At 38.0% G+C, this 21,004-nt stretch overlaps 1 protein-coding gene and 1 pseudogene across 3 annotated transcripts; one reads left to right on the forward strand and one right to left on the reverse strand.

Annotated features, from left to right (window-relative positions):
• The first annotated feature begins 1,823 nt into the window (after positions 1 to 1,823).
• Positions 1,824 to 3,203, forward strand: LOC104587639 (glutathione transferase GST 23-like; annotated as a pseudogene). Its single transcript, XR_016080434.1, has 2 exons — positions 1,824 to 2,427; positions 2,548 to 3,203. The product of XR_016080434.1 is annotated as a glutathione transferase GST 23-like (transcript).
• A 3,693-nt stretch (positions 3,204 to 6,896) lies between these two features.
• LOC104587636 (monothiol glutaredoxin-S10-like) lies at positions 6,897 to 19,465 on the reverse strand. Of its 2 annotated transcripts, XM_010245329.3 has the most exons (6): positions 19,116 to 19,464; positions 18,826 to 18,899; positions 14,116 to 14,190; positions 7,714 to 7,740; positions 7,422 to 7,471; positions 6,897 to 7,282 (listed from the first exon to the last, which is right to left on the reverse strand). In XM_010245329.3, the coding sequence occupies exons 1-6, from the start codon at positions 19,394 to 19,396 to the stop codon at positions 7,277 to 7,279; spliced, it is 513 nt and encodes a 170-aa protein (XP_010243631.1). In that variant the 5' UTR covers positions 19,397 to 19,464; the 3' UTR covers positions 6,897 to 7,276. The 2 variants fall into 2 exon arrangements, with proteins under 2 accessions (XP_010243631.1, XP_010243630.1); XM_010245328.3 differs by lacking the exon at positions 6,897 to 7,282 and having other exon boundaries at positions 7,395 to 7,471; positions 19,116 to 19,465.
• Between the last annotated feature and the right edge of the window lie 1,539 nt (positions 19,466 to 21,004).

Consider the following 21,004-nt stretch of genomic DNA (forward strand, 5'->3'; position numbering starts at 1 on the left):
GATAAAGAATGTCCATTTGAAGGCCGAGTTGTAGAGCTAAAGAAGGCTAGAACGGACAAGGATGGAAGCCTGAAGAAAATGAAGAGTTGCTTGCACAATCTGAAAGAGGCCCAAGACAAGGCAAGGAAAGTGACCGAGGAGGCTGAGGTGAAGCTTGCCTAGGGGAAGGAAGAGGTGATCGTCGAGTATAAGGAATCCGAGGAGATCATATCAAACTTGATAACTATGCCACAGTCTCGGTAGACCGAGTTCGCTCGATGTAAGCGGAGGGTCCTATGCCTATTCTCTAAGGTGGCCCCTGTGGTGGAGGGGTTCGAACCAGCTCGTCTCTCTACGACTCAGCCCAATTGACCTCTTTACCCTTTTCCTTGGGCTTCTAATTATTCTTTGTTTGCATACCTCGATGTATAGCCTCATCCTTCCACCTTAGCCTTGTCTAGTTGGTGAGACATCTGTTGCGTGTTTGATGACCTCAAATCGTATAGCATTAGGTTACATGAATCTTGTTTCTGTTTAATGTCGTATTGATTGTTAAATTATGAATTTAAATCATTTTTTACTACTTTGACCCATGTTCTTTTTGGTTTATCCTTTCAACTTGCAACTGATCACTTCTTATAGATGCCATGGTTTGAATCCGTGCCTTTGGTGTACCCCTTCAACTTGCAACGGATCACTTCTTATATGTGCCATGGTTTGGATCCATGCCTCCTCATAAAACACAACTTTATGACTTAATAAAGCCAATAACCTAATAAATAATATGAGAAAATATGTTCTTCAATAAAGGCAATAGTTAAAGATGGTCATTTAGCATGCCTCCAAATATGGAGTCATAAGATCAAATCCACATGTACCTTGCTGTCCTCACCCCTTAATCCCTGTATATGGGCATCAAATCCATAGCTCCTAACACAGCCATCAAGTGCAAATAACTCCGATGTGCAAAAATGGGCTATTAAAGCCATATTTGGTTTGCTGCAGGGCTTGATCATTCTTTCAATTTTTACTCATTTTGGGTAAACATATACAAGAATGAATAAGATGAGAGCATTTTGTTACAAAATTCTTGACATGGGTATCATTCTTCTTAGAAAATGCTTGATCTTATGACAGATCAGAGATGCCACCTGTAAAATTTGGATTCATCCATTTATCATTTATACATCATCCAAAAGCAAATAAGTCTGTTTTTTGCAAAATTTCAATGGATAGAAGTTTTTGGATTAGATGTGGTTAAATAACAGGATAAAAATAAGAGTAAATTACAGATTAAATACTATATTGTACTTTAGGGGTAGTGGTAATTATCCTCCTGAGCCTTCATTTGCCACGGCAAAGGACACCTAAGAGAGTCTAACAAAGACCCCTCTCTACTAAGTTGAATGATGAAATTAATTTATCAAAATGCCCACTCAAGAAACTTATATTATAAAATAGAAATTGCAACAAAAACCCAAAAAAAAAACTCCTATGAAATTCTGGAATTACATCAAATACAATATACAATTAGTAGTAAACCAGTAACAACTAACAAAATGCAAACAGCGAGGGTGTGGGAGGGTTTTTGTTGTAAATAAAAAGATCACGGGGATAATTCATAATTGCCAAGGGTAGTAAAATATAATTTACCCTAAAAATAATAAAAGGAAGGTCAGACCAACCTTTTCTACTTACAACGTGGCAATTAATTTAGCCACGTCATACCACGTCCGACTCGCCTGTGGATGACTTCAGAGGCTCAGACCACGCCCGGATTTGATAGACTCAAAAGTTGTCAAAGTCGACGTCGGTGGTCAAGCAAATTGGCTGCGTTTGGGTCGAAATCGGATTGAAGAAGCTTCAATACCCGTAGACTGTAGAGGATTAGCAACGCTGAAATTACCTATGTCTTCTGTTTTGTCTGTGGCAATAAAACAGAACAAGTGGCCCTCTAAATTCTACGAAGAGTTGAACATTCAAACGATAATATTGGCATCCAAGCAAGTTAGCCAGACTCTTTGGACCCAAAACAGAAGCCCGATCGGTTTTGATCAGTATAAATGAACATAACAGGGTAGAAGACCTTCCATATCGATCTGATCCAAGAAATGGAACAAGTGAAGCTATTTGGAGCTTTTCCAAGCGCATATGTTTACAGAGTAATCTGGGCTTTGCTCTTGGAGGACCTCTCCAAAACAGGAGCTCAAGGGTGTACAATTTGAGTACATGGAAGAGGACCTCTCCAACAAGAGTGCTTTGCTCTTGGAGTACAACCCAGTTCACAAGAAGGTTCCTGTTCTTGTACATGGTGGAGTTCCAATTGCAGAGTCCATCGTTATCCTCGAATACATCGAGGAGACATGGCCGAATGATCATCCGCTGCTGCCACAAGATCCTTATGAGAGAGCCCAAGCTCGGTTCTGGATTAAATATCTGGAAGGCAAGGTAATTTATTTCTCACTTCTTGCACAGACTGACACACGTAGACCACCAGGTGTTTGATTTAAAAACGTTGAGATGATCCTCTGTTTGCGTTCTTATTTTCTGATATTTTTGGTCATGTAGCAAGCAACCTTCTTTGCAGCGTTTTGGACTGTTGGGGAAGAACAGGAGAAGGCACTCTCAGAGACGCCGGAAACGTTGAAAACCATTGAAGAGCGTGCTCTTGGAGAGAAGAAGTTCTTCGGTGGAGACAGAATTGGAATGGTGGATATAGCATTCGGGTGGCTTGCTCACTGGATTGGACCGATGGAAGAGCTCTCAGGCGTGAAGTTGGTGGAAGCCCATGCGTTCCCTCGCCTGTATGCATGGATGGAGAATTTCAAGGAGGTCCCAGAGATCAGAGACAACCTTCCTGATCGCCATAGAATGTTGGCCTATTTGAAGCGTAGAATGGAGATGTTTGCCATGATGGCTAAATCGCTGTAATGAGAAAAAGGTCATAAACTAAGTATGTTGTTGATTGGTCTTTTGTAGTTGGATTATTCATGGCTTGCATTCTCTTGGGATTCTCTGTTCTTACCAGGGCTTGAGATATATAGTTTCGATGTTTATGTTCAGGAACGACAATAAAGAGGAGTTTTCTGTCTATATTTTGTTGCAATATCGTAGCTTGTATTCTGCTTCATTTTCTGAACGAGCAAAATCTTGGTTCTGAGTCTCTGAGTCAAAGAAGTGTAATTATATATGCAGAATTTCAACAGGACATATTTATTTCTTTACATGATCTGTTCTACGGTTGTTTTAGATGTGTGTAGAGTAGTCGAAGGAACAATATCTAAATATCTAATGGCTCGCATTTGTACATGATAAAATGATGTTTTCAACCCACGGTGAACTGGCCGGTTAGACCAGTTGACCCATCATTCGGCCAATTATATTTGGTACATTTCACCCTTGAAGTTCTCACTTGAGGAAAAAAAAAAAAACATTAATTCGGTTAGTAGGTTGATGTAGCGCGATCCGGTTATTCCTAGCTGGCGGTGGTCTGGCTCCTAACTGGCGAAGGACAGCACCTGAGATGGAGAAGACATTGAAGAATTCCCGGGGAGTTTGCCCGACGGGAACACTCCGACGATCAAGTTAGAACTCTGTGAGAGAATTGCAGAGAATACAAGGAGAGCTAAGAGTGCAGATAGCGCAAATCAAAATTACCTCTTCTCTCTGGGGGTTGGAATTCTTATATAATGGTATCCTGTCAAATCTGACATAACCGTTTCTGATTCTCTGCCGCAGCCGTTACTTGCTAGGGCTGCGCAGGTCACTGTTGTAGAGTACGGCTCTGTCAAGCGGGGGACACCTCTCAGGTTTGGCAGGCACGACGCCACCTAGCGAGAGACGTGGGTGCAGGGCTCCAGGTTTGGCAGGTACGGTTGTCAGGGGAGATCTCCCTGTGATACGCCGAGCTGTCTTCCTGCGAGCTACCTTGCACCGAGCTACCCTACGCCGAGCTGGAGGTGCCACACTAAGGTTATTCCACCCGAGGTGACCTACTTAAGCCTGTCGGAACAAATTTATTAGGAGGCTCCCGAGCTCACCCCGAAGTCCCTTGAGCTCGGGAGATCCCTGCCTTGCAATACCCTGGCTTGGGATGCCTGTGGAAGAATCTTAGCTCGGGGTGTTCCCTTCTTAAGGAGGAGCTCGTGGCTCCTTACTGTGGTGGAGCTCGGGGGCTCCTTTACTTGGGAGGAGCTCGGGGGCTCCTTTACTTGGGAGGAGCTCGGGATAATCGGAGTGTCACCTGGGGCCGAGCTGTCACGCTGGACTTTGGCGGACTAGTCGTGCTGAGCTATCACTTATGCTGAGTCACGCCCACATGTCCCTCTATGATGAGGTCGGGACAAATCACCCTCCATCATAGGTCATTAGTCATTAGTCATATTTATTTTATTTTTCTTTTTTTTTTGCATTTTATCTATTTTCGTTATTAGTTAGTAATAATAATTTTCATTTATCAAATACGTGCTAAACTTTTTTGCTAATTTTCTATAATTTTTTAGGGTTCGACTATAATACCAGAAAGATATCAAAAAAACTTACGACCAATCAATTGGTATCATAAAAAAAGGGTAACAATCACATGGTGTTCATCACAAACAGGGTGCTTTGATTGGTCAAAGCTCTTCCATTACCACCAAAGTTCAAAATATCAATACGCCCGATACGTAGATATGAGCGTATTGGGCGAACCAATATAGCTTTTGATGTTTTTTTTATTTTTTTTTTTCGCAACCGATTCAGGGGGGGCAGTTTAGGGCTCCTCCATCCCCCGAACCGGTCAGACCCCCAATACACCAACTATAGGGACATATCGGAGAGATCCCGGAATGATACGTGTCGATACTTTGAACCTTAGTTACCATGTCTTTCCGGTGTCATAGATTTTCCTTCTTTTTATAATTGTATTTATTTTTGTTTTCATACCCATTTGACTGCCACCAGAGTCCGAGACAAAGAAATTTCAATTTGTATACTATTATTAAAACACGAAGGATAGATGATAGGGAAAAAAACAGAGATGATGCATGAAATGATTGAGTGATGGCTGATTTAGGCTCTCCGGATTTTTTTCACCAAACATAGCTTATATGCTGTCTTTATGAGCCCACCTTGGAAAGGCAGAAGTAGTCAGCCCTCCTAAAGAGATCACATTTCCTGCAACCCCCGTTGCAGGACAAACCCGAGACCCCCCAGTGATTATTGAACATACCAATGTTTGGTGAAAAAGACAAAATATCACACACCTGCAAACTGCAACGAAGGTCACAGGAAACTCGACCTCCCTCCCTCCTAAACAGGCACCGAGTCTTTTTTTTTTTTTATATTTGACCCTAGCTATCCTAGTCCTTTCAACTTGTAACAATTCTCAATCTATTTTCTGTCATTTTATCAATTAGATGCGCTCATGTGGCTTCATTTCTGACCACTCATCCATATGAACATTCACATATCTACCACACTCATTTTTTCTTTTTGACATGTTTCTTCTTCTCAACACTCTAATTCCATACAACATTGATCCCATTACAATTGATTTTATAAAATTTTCAGTTTAGCTAAATTAGTATTTACATATCACACAAGACTCTGAATGCATGCCTCCATTTTTCTCATCCTTCTCTAATTTTATGAATCACATCAACCTGAATCTTTCCTTTGCAATGAATTTAAACCAAGGCAGAGAAAGAGATTACAGCGAGTTATTTACTCCTAATTATTATAAAACCTCTTGTTTCTAATGCAATTATCTATAAACTTAATTTTGTATTTAATCATCTGTTAGTTCCATCAATTAATACTGTATCATCAGCAAACAACAAGCACCATGGAACCTCCTCTTGAATATCTTGAATATATTTAATCATTCATCTTGTCTAGTTAATAAATCTTGAAAATATTATCGCATTAGAAGCATTTGCAGTTTACACTGCCCAAATCCAGGTAGAAGTCTCAAGGAACAAGAAGGTTCAACTGAACTGATATTGAAGAATTCAACAATTATGACATGATAGTACAGCTTTCTTGATCCCATTTTTCCTGTATCATTCACTCGTTATCAAGCATGGGGATCTTCCCTATAAATTATCTCAACACTCGCTTTAATTCAACATAGGTTTTCACCCATCAATTGCAACCGCTCAAAAAAAATTGGCTAAATCAAGGTGTATTCTTATCAGAATACAAGAATTATCAATGGTATTTCTATTAACCACAAAGCCACCAACAGGTGAACAGCCAATACTCATTGTGGATATCACACTATGAATAAGAAATCAAAGGGATAAGGCAACAAGAAAAGTCATACTTAACCAAGCAATGTCTCCCAAAAAATAAAAGGAAATCAATCAAATCAAAAAAATAAATCTATAGTTGTAACAAAAGAAATCCATAGAGGCACGTATTGTCCAATGGCCATAGATATGATGTAATAAAAAAAAACTAAATATTTAGCATGCATTGGAAAATACTTTGACTCTGCATCAAATTTAAATAACTTACTGTTAACTCCAAATCTGAATTTTCATGAATTTCTATACAAGAAATTCCTCAAAAAAAAATCGATGTTAGCTTCAAAGAGAAGTAAATTCACATCAAACTCTGCATCCATTTGAAATAACTTACCGGTAACTCCATATCTGAATTTTCATGAATCTCTATACTAGAAGTTCCTTAAAGATTCAATCCTTCTTCAACCATCATCAAACTGTCCTTAAATTCCTTCTCTACCAGAATCTAGAGTTTAGGTCTGCCACTATTCACCTTATCCATACAGCTGCTTATGTCACCTATATGAACAATGATTTTAGCAGATTCCTTGGTCAATCAGTATGTGTTTTCTATTCTTCGATAGCCCTTGTCTGCTTTGAAGAAGAGAAGGGAGAAAAGAAAGGAGAAATAGAGGTAGACAGAGAGAGTAGAAGGAACAACTGAGTTGGCTAATCATGCCCAACTCAACTTTATTGTTTGTATGAATTACAAGTGATGTGTGAAAAGTGCCCTTTTTACACAATAACACCACACCTTATATTTCTACAATAAGCAAACATTATAAAAGAAGAGCGAAAATGAAACTACAAAAATGAAAAGCTTATTAAAAATTCAACCCAATTTAATGCAACATTAAAAGCCTCACTAAATTGTTCTCCATTGCATGTGCCATTGCTTTCAAAAGTAAAGAAACTAGCACCAGTGTTCAGGCTACTGTCAGGATGGTGGTTCAACAGTAGGAAAAGCTATACATGAAAAGAGGAACAGAGCCTGGTGACTGAGCTCGATTCATTAATATGTGCAACCATCAGTCCTACAACATAGCAATAAATTAATGTTAGTTGAAGTAATTTGATTTGTATCATGTTATAAAATCAAGGGTGGCAGAGGGAACTAAAATTCATTGACAATATCCCCCAATATGCCTAGTTTTGTGTGTTTTTGGCACTAGCCTCAGACAGCAAAGCTGCAAGTTCTCCCTTCCGATATAGTTTCAAAGTATCTGTGCAGTACAAGAAAACATCAAGGATCAAATGGAGGTCTGAAATAATATTTCGAAAATAAAGTAAGGTTGTATAGCTTTGCCATTTCAGCTCTTTATCTTGACCAAGTAAAGAAAGCCAAATTCCATTCTGAGTTTACTTGTGCAAGTTTCAAGCAAAAGTCAATGAATTTTTTAAATTAATATTTTGAGTTCTATCTACGAACTTTGTCATACATCATTAAATATGCAAACACACATACCTGTACAACCACCTATGTGCCTGCCACCTGTTAAGAAAGAAACTGAGAACCTCAGAGATTACTCTAAAGGAAAATCAAAATGATAATGAGAGAACTTATTGATGCCTTATTTCACAACAAAAGTAAATCCCAGGCCGTAGGAAGTAGGATAAGTTAGTTTAGTTGACTACATTCTCCTTCTTGTTCTCTTATGGAAGTGGTCCCCATCATTTTCCCACTATAAAGACAAGTAACTAATTGAAAATTTGTATCTTGTATATTTAATGTATTGTCATCTAAGAAACCCTTGCAGACATTTCCCACACGCATTTGCTTTGCAGCAGTCCTTTCAAGCCTTGTAACTAGCACAATATTATGGTTAATAATCTAATAATTACAAAATGTATTTGCAAACAAACACAAAATGGATAAATAGAAGCCACATATAGTATAGAACTTTGTCTTCTAGTACTTGAAATTCAAAAAAAAAAAACCCACAACCCATTGTTGGCAAGACTGAGAACTGTACTAACATTGACTTACAAGTATATTGAGGGCATTTGTATATATTCCTACAACCTGTTCATGTCAGCAGTGTACAAATGGTGTCAACACACATCTGGATGATCACTCTATAAAGACCATTGCCCAATGCTGGTCCTATCTATTTTGGCATCTTGGGAAGGGTGGACTGGATATGGTCCGAACTTTTGGCCTTTTTTTGCACAAAGTGGCTGCTGTCAGACTTGAACCTCAATTCTCATGCTTGCTGGCCCGAGATTTTACCATTATACCAAGCCAAAGCCATTTGGTTGATTATCCTAAATTTCTATATGGTTTCATCTTTAGGTAATTCTGGATCAGTTCTGAATCCTAATATAAGTAGTCTGATTTTTCTAGAATTTCTTCTTCAAAAATCAGAAAGATTAAGTTTATGTGTTATCAGCCAACAAATAAAATTTTGAAATAAGAGATAATATGATTGAGAAAAAGTATGAGAAATTCCAGTTGTTTATACAAGGAAACATTAATAAGAGATAAGATGGAAACACGATAGAGAAAAACCCATGATGGGAAAAGAGTTTTGAACCCAAAAAAAAAATACTATAGATGTGTTCCCTCAATTTTTTTAATTGACATAAAATTACATTGAAATTTCAAAGAAAAATGTGATTTTAAGCTAGGTTAAAACTCGGTACAAAACTGAAACTTAAATCCCTGTTTTTGGATGACATGGATATATGGAACCTTTTTAATGCTTAGGATTAGTTGGGTTCAAATAGTATGAGTAATAAGTCGAACAAATATAGGCTCAAAGTGCATACTCAAATTTATGAAATTGATTATACTAAAATATTTTCTACAATCATGAATTCTATACAAATGTTACCTAGTAGTCATGAACCATTCCTAGATTCTTTGACAGTTTGATGTAAAGAATGCATTTCTACGTTGAGATTTCATGGTGCTAGTCACTGATAATATTCATTGATGAAACTAACAAAGGATTAATGCAAAATTAGGTTACAAGAGGTTTTAAAATAAGTACGACCAAAATAGTGTTAGACAATTTTGTATGCCCTTAGCTTCAATCCGATTTGATGTACTTTTGACATTTAGTGTAAATAAATAAAGTGCATGTTTGATTCATGTTGTTTGGTATAATTCTGTGTAAGACCCTAAAACTGGACACTTATAGAGACTCGTGTTAGTTTTAAATGTTCACAACCATTGGATAAGTCTGGGGAGATTTATCCTGCCAAGGCTGATACTAGTGTGCCACCAAGTGTTGGGATGGCCTGTCTCGGCCACCAGGGTAAGACCCAAGGCACATGCAGTATGCGATTACTCGAATCCTTGAACCGGACCAGATTTTCGGTGTTGCCCTAGACCTTGGAGACAGATGGGCAAAACTGGAAAGTTACACCTGACCCCTAGACTCGATTATGACACTTCACTAGGTGTCGGATCGGGCTGTCTTTGATATGCCAATCAATGAGATCCTTAGCGGGGATCAAAACCTGGATATGTTGGGACAGTCTGAGAATTCATCTGAGTGGGTGATCATAGTGACAGGATCAGCCCTTTTGTCGGACAAAGGTAATGATCGGGAATGCACTCTCTCTGATGGAAACCAAACTGCCGGCAGTTGATTTCAATCGTTGGAATTTTGTTTTGCAAAATTAATATATATATATGTATATGTACGGTTTCAAAATGTTTGCAAATGGTTTTAATTCCCGGGATCCATGTGAGTAGAGAGTGCGGCACTGTTCCTTGCAGCCGAGGGAGAGGTCCTCTCTTGTCGGGTAGTGCTTGATCATTAAGGGCTGAGAGGTTAAGTGTAAGACCATTTAAAATAGTACCTGATGGGCTAATCTTGCACCTGCCCACAGTCCCTGGGTTTTTATAAGATGGCTTGGCCCAGGGACCACTTAATGTAAGTGTTGGGCCCATAGGGTCCATGTGATGGGCTCAAGGGTTTACTGAGCTTTTTAGTGAATTCGGCTGGGCCTTGTAATAAAGGCTGGGCCGAACCCATGTGGCTGGTGTGTAGATCAATGCTTGGGTCCCACGCCATACAAAGAAGCCCAACTGGGCAGCAGATTGGAAACTAGTTAAGCACTGAACACTTAAATGGGCCAAAAGCCCATTTCGAGCTGGGCTGATATGATCACCCATCTATGGAGTGTATCTGGGATTAAAGTTAGAAAAGGATTGGGCCTTTTAACCTTATCCACTCTGGGAGACCAAATTCAAATCAGATTTGAATCTGGTAACCTCCTGATAAGATCAGGAGTAAGCTAACTTAATCTGCAGATACGCTCCATATCCAAATACTGATTTGGATTGGGATAACTCCTAATTAGGAGGTTTCTTAATCAAGAAGAAAGGAGGAGAAACCCTAAGAGAGATCAATATCAGATTTCGAACAGGGGTTTTGTGCAAGCAAGAAAGCATCCTGCGAATAGAGATTGGATCTCATACAGACTCCAGAAAGAAGAGAAGCTATTCAGCCATCTTCGTCCCAGGAGTTCTCTAGCCGCCGCCATTCTTCCTTACAAGATTTGATCTTTGAAGAAGAAAGAAATCAAGAAATTGTTTCTTGACATCAGCTTTGCAGAAAAGACTGAAAAGATCTGGTGCTCAGAGTTTCCAGAGGATTCTTGCGAAGGATCCAGTGTGTAGGACGCACTCTGCTAGTTCCGTTCCACATGCAGTTGTGTCATCTTCAGCAGGAGCGGATCTTGGTGTCCTCTTTGGGCATGAACACCAAGTTTGGGAGATACTGCTTCTCTGGATCAGGTATAATTCCTTCATTTCCTTTTGGTTCAGATCTGGTTCGATTACGGTTCAAGTAGGATCCTTGAATATTGTATTATAAATTTAGGGAATATGATTCCCAGTTGGAAGAAGGTAGGAAAATTTTTGAAATTCGCCCACCCATTCCGCAACCTTCATGGCGTCCATTAGATGGATCCTACCATTCTTTCAAATAGAATATACACAATGTAAATTTAATAATAATGGGAGTGCAAATCAAGGTACACTTGGGATCGGAGACCACAAGATAACTCAATGTAACCTCCTCCTCCATTACTTTGGTTCAATAATCCGTAAAAAAGGATAGATTGAGGAATATGTTGCTCATAGAATTAGAGCAAGATGGGCAAGGCGAAGTGGAGGGGTGCATTTGGAGTCTTACGTGATAGGTGAATACCACTTCGGCTAAAAGAAAAGTTCTATAAAACAGCTGTAAGGCCAGCAATGTTGTATGGAACAGAGTGTTGGGCAGTCAAGAAACAAGTCCAAAAAATGAGTGTGGCAATTGTGCAAATGCTTAGATGGATGAGTGGTAAAAATCAGTAGGTATTTGGTGTTGTGGTCATTTCCTGAAGAAACACTGCTATGTCAGCATCATGTAGGTGTTTTGAATTTACCCCACCAAAATCTTATTTGGTTGGGTTGCTTCAAGTAAAACTCGTTGTACTTTTTTTCCTCAAGTTTTGTGAAAGTGATTTTTGGTGAAAAGTGAAAACAACATTTTGAGGTTTCTTGCTCCTAAGGGCGTTTCACCTCTATTATCCTATGTTGCACCTAATGGCACCTAGGTGACTTAAACAAAACTAAATAATTGTGCACTAGGTTCTACGCACAACCCAACAATTTTTTCAATTTCGAAGACACTCAGGTACAAACGTTGCCTCAAGAAAAGACTGGTACCCAAAACTGCCTAGAAAAGATAGGGTCAAAAACAAAGCCATATGAAGGAACCTAGGAGTAGCTCCAATAGGTGATAAAATGAGAGAAAGTAGACTGAGATGGTTCGGACACTTGCATAGAGGACCATCTACAGCACCTTCAGAAGAAGTTATTTGTTACAAGTTGAAGGGGCTAGAAGTAGGGGTGTTGGGTCGGGTTGATGGTCAACCCAAGCCCAACCTTAAAGGTGCAAACCTCGGGCTTGAGCCTGCCCAACTGGATGTCTAACCTGAATTTATTAATCCAAGCCCAACCTGAGTTTAACCTAACTCAACTTGGGCCACTCTTACTCGGGCTTGGGCAGGTTGGTTGGGTTTGAAAGAATTTATGATTATATTTTTGTATAGCCATCTTTTATTAGACTGTGGCCCAATTTCATAGTAGAATTTATTGAAAATATGTACAAATTTCATTTACAAATGCACACATACATATTAATACATATGTACATATATATAATTAGAAAAAATATATTTTTATATTAAAAAAATGCATGTGTGGATGTGTACTTGCTTGGGTTGGGTTGGGCCAGGCTCAAGTTGGGCTCAAGCTACTTGATGTGTCAACACAGGTTTTGAAAGTTGTGACACTGTCCAACAGGTTTATATCAGGCCCAAATTTTCTGGCCCAAACCCAGTCTCCATCCCAACAACTCAAGCCCAACCCGTGTAAAAACTGAGGTTGGGTTGGGTCAGGCTCAATTTGGGCCCACCCAAGTTGCAGCCCTAGCTAAAAGAGCTAGGGAAAATCAAAAAGGACTTGGGTGGAAGTAGTAACAAATGATTTAAGTGCTCATAGTTTAACAATGGATATGGCATTGAACAAAATGGAATGGCAAACAAGATTCACATAGCCAATCATAGGTGAGGATTCAGCTTATTTGGTTAAAAACTGAAATTTTAAAAACCAAACTTAAAAATGAAATTCAGACCTAAACCGAATTATAGAAAACCAAAATAACCAAAACCAAAATTTCGGTTCGGTTTTTTGTTATTTTGGTTAAAATCGAATTTCAATAATATATATACGATATTATATATACTATAACATATAAAATATATTATATATTAATATATAAATATATTATACATAGCAAACTTTGGTTAATTCAGTTTTTTTGGTTAACCTTATTTCTAATTCTAAAAACTGAAACCGAAACCAAAGCATTCAAAAACCGAATTAACCAAAACCCAAAAAAAACGAAACCGAAATTTTCAGTTCAGCTTTTCAGTTTTAACCGAATAATGCTCACCCATACAATCCCATATAGTTGGGACAAGGCTTAGATGATGGTGATGATGATAGTGTCAATATAAAATCATCTCTCTCATTTGAGAGAGGAGAGGCAGGCGTATGATTTGAAGCCCTAGTTTTCTATTCTCTCCTTTAGTTTTCCCCCTTCTTTCCTCCCTTCTCTCACAATACTCACAACAACATACATAACATTCTTTTATTACAATTAATAAAAGTTCCATTTTTAATAATCCCAAGAAAAGATTCTTCTCCAATAGATTAATGTCCACGGGCCCAAACCACTTGAGAAGGGCAAAACTATTATTAACTTTGTTTGCCTTCCTATCATCTAGGTTACTCTCATCAACATGACAATATCTAGATCATGATCTTCGATGGTAATCCTATTTGTATATATATTTCTGTTAATTTCCAACTTTAATAAAACTTGGGATGCTTTCTAGGCTTTCCCACCCCCACCCCTCAAGACCAACAAATGAAGTGTACCAATTATCTTCCAATTAGTGGATTAACAATCCACGTCAACAAAATCACATAATATTTCCCCAATAGCAAAGAATATAGCCTTGCACCAGGCATGAAAAGGAACTACAAAGATCCAGCAATTTGCACTGGTTAACCATTCTTGTTTGGTAAAAGAATTTCTGCTTAGCTAATTGAGATATGTTAGCTAACCATGTATTTTTAGTTTAAATGAGCATTTGGATGCATATATAGCATGTTTAGTTTATATGTGTATATAGATACATGGATATATGCATATATGTATGCGTATGTCAATGAACCATAGAGAAGCCATTTTATGATATTCAATAGAAATAAGTATTAAGCATTTCTAAGGGTATTTTGTTCAGTGAGATTAATTTACAGAAGGGTAATCAATAAGAATTCCAAAGTTCTACTTACCAACAAAAACATTTGGAACAGTATGTTGTCCAGTGAGCCTTCCAAGCATCTTCTGCAGCTGTGGTCCTTGAGCACCTGAAAGAGAACAGAGGTCCTCAATTATATGATGCAGTGTTTTAAAAGTGCAAGGGCCAATTTGTGCCTGAGGCGCAAAGCACAAGGCGAGACGTGCACCTTTTTAAGCAAGGCGCAAAACTACAAAGAAAAAAAAAAGCTAAAAAAATCAGAAAATTCAAAAAAAAATACCAAAAAAATAAAAATGCAAAAAATAATGTTAATAAAAGATATAAACTTAAATTTTAAAATAAATGTTTTAAAAAACCTATTATCAAAAATTAAAATACATAAACATAACATATAAAGCGTATTCAAATGAAAATTTAAAAATAAAAGCAAACATATAAAGCATTTTCAAGCATGTAAAACCCACAATCTCTTTTTTTCCTTAATTGCATTGCTTCAAGTAGCTAATATGATGTAAAACATATTGCATTCTTGATTCTATGAGTCGCCTTTGTACCATGTCCCTTGAGGAAAGCCCGAACAAGTCTATGTTAGACTCAAAAAAAAAAAGCAAAAAACGCAAAATTTTAAAAAGGCACACGCCTGGGCTGAGGCGCAAGGCACATCAGGCGTGCACCTTTTGAAAGGGGTGTGCCTAGGACCCGGGCGAGGCGCATACCCCAAAATGCGCCTCGCCTGTGCACCTAGGCACGCATTTTAAATCACTGATATGATTTAAATCACTGATATGATGATAGGCATGATTAGCATTATTTTAATTAAGGTTCTTTATAATATAGGTTAAAGCAGTGTTAATTCAACATGTGTAGTCTTTAGAAAAATGAGGAGACATGCATTGACTTCAAGCACATTAATTCATAAGAAACAAACCCCCTTTTAGCAATGGATATATACACTACAGTGATAAGGAACTGCATTTTCTGAAGAACTTGGTGCATCAGACACCTTTTATAGTCACATCTCAGAAACATAGCCATATTCTCATCTAGACAAATATAAAGCCATGCTGTTGCTATGGAACTGAAGGCAACTAACTGCTTCAAGGTACAAAACTGGTATGAGTTTGAAGGTGCTTTAATAGAGGATTTCCACAAAAAGAATAAGAGTCACACTATCCAATATACCTTGATATTGGAATCTCACCAACCTAGAGGATGGAGATGATAAAGACTCATTATCAAGGAGAAGATTTACTTCTCAACTACAACAAAGTTCCTGAGCTCAAACATCAAAATATACATTCATCTCTAAAAGGAAAAGAAAGAGGTGCAATACCTATTTTAGGAGAAGGCATTGTTTACAATCTAGGCAACAATAGTCAATGGAGATTCTGAATTGACCCTTGGTGTGGAAACAGATCTCTAGCTGACCAGTATCCAAGTCTATTTAATATAGCCTCCAACAAGGAAGATTCAGTTGCTGATTGCTTTTCTGGTTCTGGAGAGTCAGGAGTTTGGTCTCCCAAATTCAGAAGAAACCTCTTTGAACGGGAGATTTATCCGGAAGCTTCTTCACTCTGTCAGATCCAATCCTTTCACCTGAATTCCAGCACTGTTAACAGCAGAATTTGGAAGTGCAAGCAAAGGCAAATTCTCTGCTAGATCCATGATCCACCACCCATTCTCTAAATCTAATGTCCCAAATCCCTTTAAATGCTGTATGGGTTTACAAGGTGCCATCTGAAGTGGCCTTTCTGGTCTGGAAAATTACTTTAAGCAAATGCTTAACTAAAGAAAAGCTAATCAGGAGGGGTATTTTTATTGCATCTAACTTCCCACTCTGCAATGTGTATTTGGAGACCGCAGATCATCTTTTTTCTGCACTGCCCCCCTTAGCAGACAGGTCTGGGCTCATCTTCTTAGCATTCTCCAGATGAATTGGGCCTTCCCTTAGACAACTTCTCAATTGTTAGAGAGCTGGCACACTGGGGGCCTTACTAGAAATGGAAAGATCATTTGGCTTATGATAACTGCTGCTGCCTTATGGACTACTTGGATGGAGAAGAATTGCAGAATCCTTGGATCAGGTATGATTTGAATTCTGGTAACCTTATAAAGTTTTGGGAGCAAACTTGGGTTGGGGATTCCCCTTTGATGGACCTGTTTCCATATTTGCATGCCCTGTCTGATCTGAAGAATGAACCCATCTCTTCTTTCATTGTGCCTTCAGACTCCTCTTCTGGGTTTGGGTGGAACCTGGGCTTGAAAATGACTGTTAGGGACAGAACTTGAATGTACCTTGAACTTGTTAACCATTCTTGAAAATGTTTCCTTAGATCCCTTTAAGGAAAATGTAAAATTTGGACCCCATCCTCCTCCGGTACCTTCTCTTGTGCCTCTTTCTTTGAAACCTTATCTCAGCCTCTTGCCTCTAGTGGTCAGTCTTTTCCTACTAAAGAGGTTTGGAGCAAGCCCATTCCTCCTTGGGTTGGTAGTTTTTATTGGGGGACATTCTTCAAAGAAGGAGACTCAATTCTTGTTTATCCCCACATAGGTGTATTCTCTGCAAAGTTGATGGGGAAACTGGTCATCACCTATTGATTTATTGCCCGTTTGCTATAACTATTCGGGAATGGGTATTCTCCCTCTTTGGGTGTAGTTGGACCCCCCCCCTGCTGGCAATTGAAAATAGGGAGGATTATGTGGAGATGTATTAGGGCAGCAGTTTGTTGGTCTTTATGGGAAGAAAGAAATTTATGAATTTTCTCAAAAAGGGAGAGAATCATTGAGAACTTAATGGAATTGATTCACTTAAGGGTGGCACACTGGCTGAAATCCCTGGACCTATTTTCAGATTTCTCCTTGGATGACTTGCTGAGAAAGTGGAAGGAGATAGCTAACTCTGCCAAGGTTAAAAGGGTTTCTAATCCCTCTTGGACCTTTCCTCCCACTGGGTTCATAAAACTGAATTTTGATGGCAGCAGCTTAAGAAACACAGGGCTGTCTGGTATTGGGGAAGTTTTCAGGAATGAGGAAGGACTTATTCTAGCCATGTTTTCTAACCCTATTAGGGACGGTGACTCTCTTAGGGCTGAGATCCTTGCAGCCCTGGAAGGTGCCCAAAGAGCAAGGGAGTTGAACATCAGAAGACTGGTTATTGAAGGTGACTCGGAGGTGGTGGTAAGATGGATAAAGAAAGACAGCTCTGGTATATGGAATTACAGCAATGAAAAGAAAATACTTAAGTGGCTGACTAGGGACATTGAGGTGAAATATAGTTGGGTAAAGAGAACTGCTAATTCACTTGCCGATGGGCTAGCCAAGCAAGGGGTGAATAGGGGTTCCTTTTTTTGGGCTCATTTCTAATTTTACTTCTTTTGTTTTTATGTTGGTGGGGCAGTTAAGACAGTTTACCTCCCCCTCTATTGTAATTAAAGCTTTATAGTCTTAATAAAATTTGCCATTATTGATAAATAAAAAAAAAAGAAGTTACCCAATACATAACTTCAAAAATCTTTTCTTGGGCTAAAGCTTCCAATCTGACTAGAGTAACTCCTTTGTAATTAGTATACTATTGAAATTTTGTATATGCTCATATTGTACAGTCATTCACTGTAAAGGGAGTTTCTCCCATTTTCTTCGTTAATGCAGTTATACTTTGCCTTTTCTCAAAAATATAATAATAATAATAATAATAATAATAGTAACAACAGATACATAACGATGGCAACTTTGAATGGATCCAGCCTGAGGATCTGAACCCAACGCTGTAAATTCTTTAAGTTGGGGGTACCTGACTTGCACCCTTTTCAGGAATGGCAGAGAAGCTAAAAAGAAAATTACTTTGTCCAAACTCTCATGCTAATCCTTCAACGCTTGGGTATTTTAAACTGAGGGAGAATAATGCAGCACATAGAATAGCCCCTATTTTTGTGCTCAAGGAAAACACTTCACGGGTCAACCTTGAGGCAAACACCTGAAAGTATAAAGCACATTTCTCACACCTTCAGATGCTTGGTCTATTTTTTTGTATATGTATATGTTTGTATTTTTGTGATTGTATCTATGTTTTAACACTTCTGGAGCCATTTGGAGGTATTATTTAACATTCAGAGCTTCCTGATAGTTATTAAATGATCTGTAAGAATGCAATAGCTTTCTCAAAATCCCCTACTACTTTCAAATCCTTTGTTTATATTATCATTTATTCATCTGTATGCTTTTTATACATGAAAATATACTCCTATTGTTGCATTTTTCCATACTCTCACTCATGCTAATTTGTGGAACTCCATGAAATTTGAAAAAAAAAATACACTCTGACCTAATTTTTAGGGCATTTCATAATAAATGGTTATTTAACACATATAGGACAAGCAAGAGAACTAATAGACAGGCTTGGATTAATTCCAAGCTCCGACCTTAGTTAAATCCAGGAGATGGTGATGTTGCCATTTGCCAAATTCAGGTTTCGGATATCTTTAAAAAGCATTAATCATGATTTGAGCCTTGGAGTTCCTTTAGATTAACTTCTGAAGTTAAAGTTCTGAACTTTAAAGTTTAAACCTTAAATTTGTGCAGACTAGGCCCTTGTTTCTAATAATAACAAAGTCATACTAGCCAGAATAGATCGTTTATATCCTGATGGTAATTTATTGGTCTCAAATCAAACAAACAATACTAGCAGAGGCGAGAAACTCGCTTAAGACAAAATCGAACCATTAAGAAGAAGCAAGAAAACATGTACCCAGTTCGTCCAATTCGATAACAAGCGGTTGCACGCCAAGTCGTTTGAACAATGACTTTACCTCCGAAGCATACCTTCCAAAACCAAACAACCGAGTTATTGATCAAAAAGAAAAACAATTGAATTCGTAATTCGCCCAATGAAAAAAAAAAGAACTTCTTAAATTCAGAAGCAACCAATCCACCTTAAAATGCATTAAAATCACCATAAGATAAATTAAATAGATCAACAAACAACAACAATCACAGGAAAAGAACAGCAACAGATATGAGAGGTTCAATTGAGCTCACGAGCACCAGGTCTTAGAGTATATAACGACGAGATTTTCCGACACCGTTTTCTTAATGCTCCCCTCCAACCGCGACCCAAATGAAGAAGCCATGAACCGAACGACGCCATCACCGCCATTTCTTCTGTCATGAATACAAAAACATCTACCGTTGTGGCCTCCGTTGCTGTAGCTCTGGAAGCCGAGAGAATGAAAAGAGGAGCTTCTGAGAGAAGGAGGGAAATTGCGAGGCAAGCTAAGTGAGCATCCGCTAAGTCCCGTTAGATGCGAAGCCTCTGCCATTGTTGTTGCTTGCCTCTTTGCAGCCTCATGCAGCTTTGTTTTGCCTTTTGCGACTATTTCCTCTGTTTTTGGTCTTATAATTAGCTTTGGTCTTCACGTTTTCGGGTTTTACAACCAACTTCTCTGTTTAGTGTTTTTTATTTGGCTTAGAAGTTTTAAGATCAAGTTCTCGAACGTGGTCTTTCCGAAAAAACTGGATTCTTTACATTCACGTTTTTGGATCCAGGACCCTGGACTGGACTCAGCTCTATCCTTTCCGGAATCCGGATCCCCCATGGAATTGATAGGTATCCGTTTACCCGGATACCAATATGCTAGATAAGGGGCGCTCACGGTTCGGGGCAATATTTTGAAATTGAACCGATCCTTCGATTTTTACAATATTGGGAACCGAAACCGAACCAACCAGTAACCGGTTGATCGGTTTGATTCTTGATTTTTAGTTTTTTTACATTTATAATATATTAGTTTTTTATATTCATAATATATATCTATTTATATTCATATATATGCCAATTCGGTTTTTTGGCTTTATTTACTGGAAACATAACAAAATTACTAGAAGTTACCAACAATTATTAGTAGATATAACAAATTACCAGCAACCGGGAAATAATAGAAATTACTAGAAATTGTCTGTAATTGGCATAAATTATCTGTAATTATAAGTTATTAATTATTAGTAAATTATAAAAAAATTACCATAAATTACTTGAAGTGATCAAAAGTTATTAGAAATTGTCAGAAATTATCAAACAATATCAGAAATTATTGGTAATTACCATAAATTATTTGTCAATTGTAGTAGTTGTTAATTTATTTTTTTTCTTTAATTATTTATTGATAAATTATCAGTAATTATTGAAAATTACCAGAAATTATCTATAAATTATTCATATTATCAGTAATTACTAGAAATTAAGGCCCTGTTTGGTTCGTAGGAATAGGGGTCTGGAATCAAAATAGGAATGGACTAATCTGATTCCAACTGTTTGGTTGGGCGGAATTGGAATCCCATTCTCATTCCTTCTGGAATGGCATTCTCCCATTTGAGGGAACGGTCATTCCTTGCCCTTTCCTCTGGGAATGAAATCCCATTTCTGCTTATTCTAATTCTCATTCCCATTCTTGTCTAGAAGAAACAGACTATGAGAATAGACCATTCCAAGTCCGATTTCGACTATGAACCAAATGGACCCTAAGTGTAACTATCTAAAATTACCAGAAATTACCAGTATCAATTTACCAGGAAAATAACAAATTATTAGAAATTACCAACAAGTATTAGTAAATATAACAATTTATCAGCAATTTTAATTTACTGGAAAAATAACAGAAATTACTATAAATTGTCTATGATGGTAGCTTGATACAGAGATGTTTCAAATTCATCTTTTATCTAATAGCAATATATTATATTTGGCACCCCCAGTGCTAACCCCTTCACCGCTAGTGTTGTCAAATGGATCGGGTCATGGTAGACGTGGTTCTACCCCCCAGGCCTCCAAAATCAAATTGATTATTAATCAAGATCATCAAACCTATTATTCTTGACATCTATAATTATATCATCCAACAACTTGGAACTTCATTTTTCATAATATAATC

The sequence above is a fragment of the Nelumbo nucifera genome, chromosome 1 (assembly GCF_055504915.1).
Source record: "Nelumbo nucifera cultivar China Antique chromosome 1, China Antique-T2T, whole genome shotgun sequence".
In the NCBI taxonomy this organism is placed as follows: Eukaryota; Viridiplantae; Streptophyta; class Magnoliopsida; order Proteales; family Nelumbonaceae; genus Nelumbo; species Nelumbo nucifera.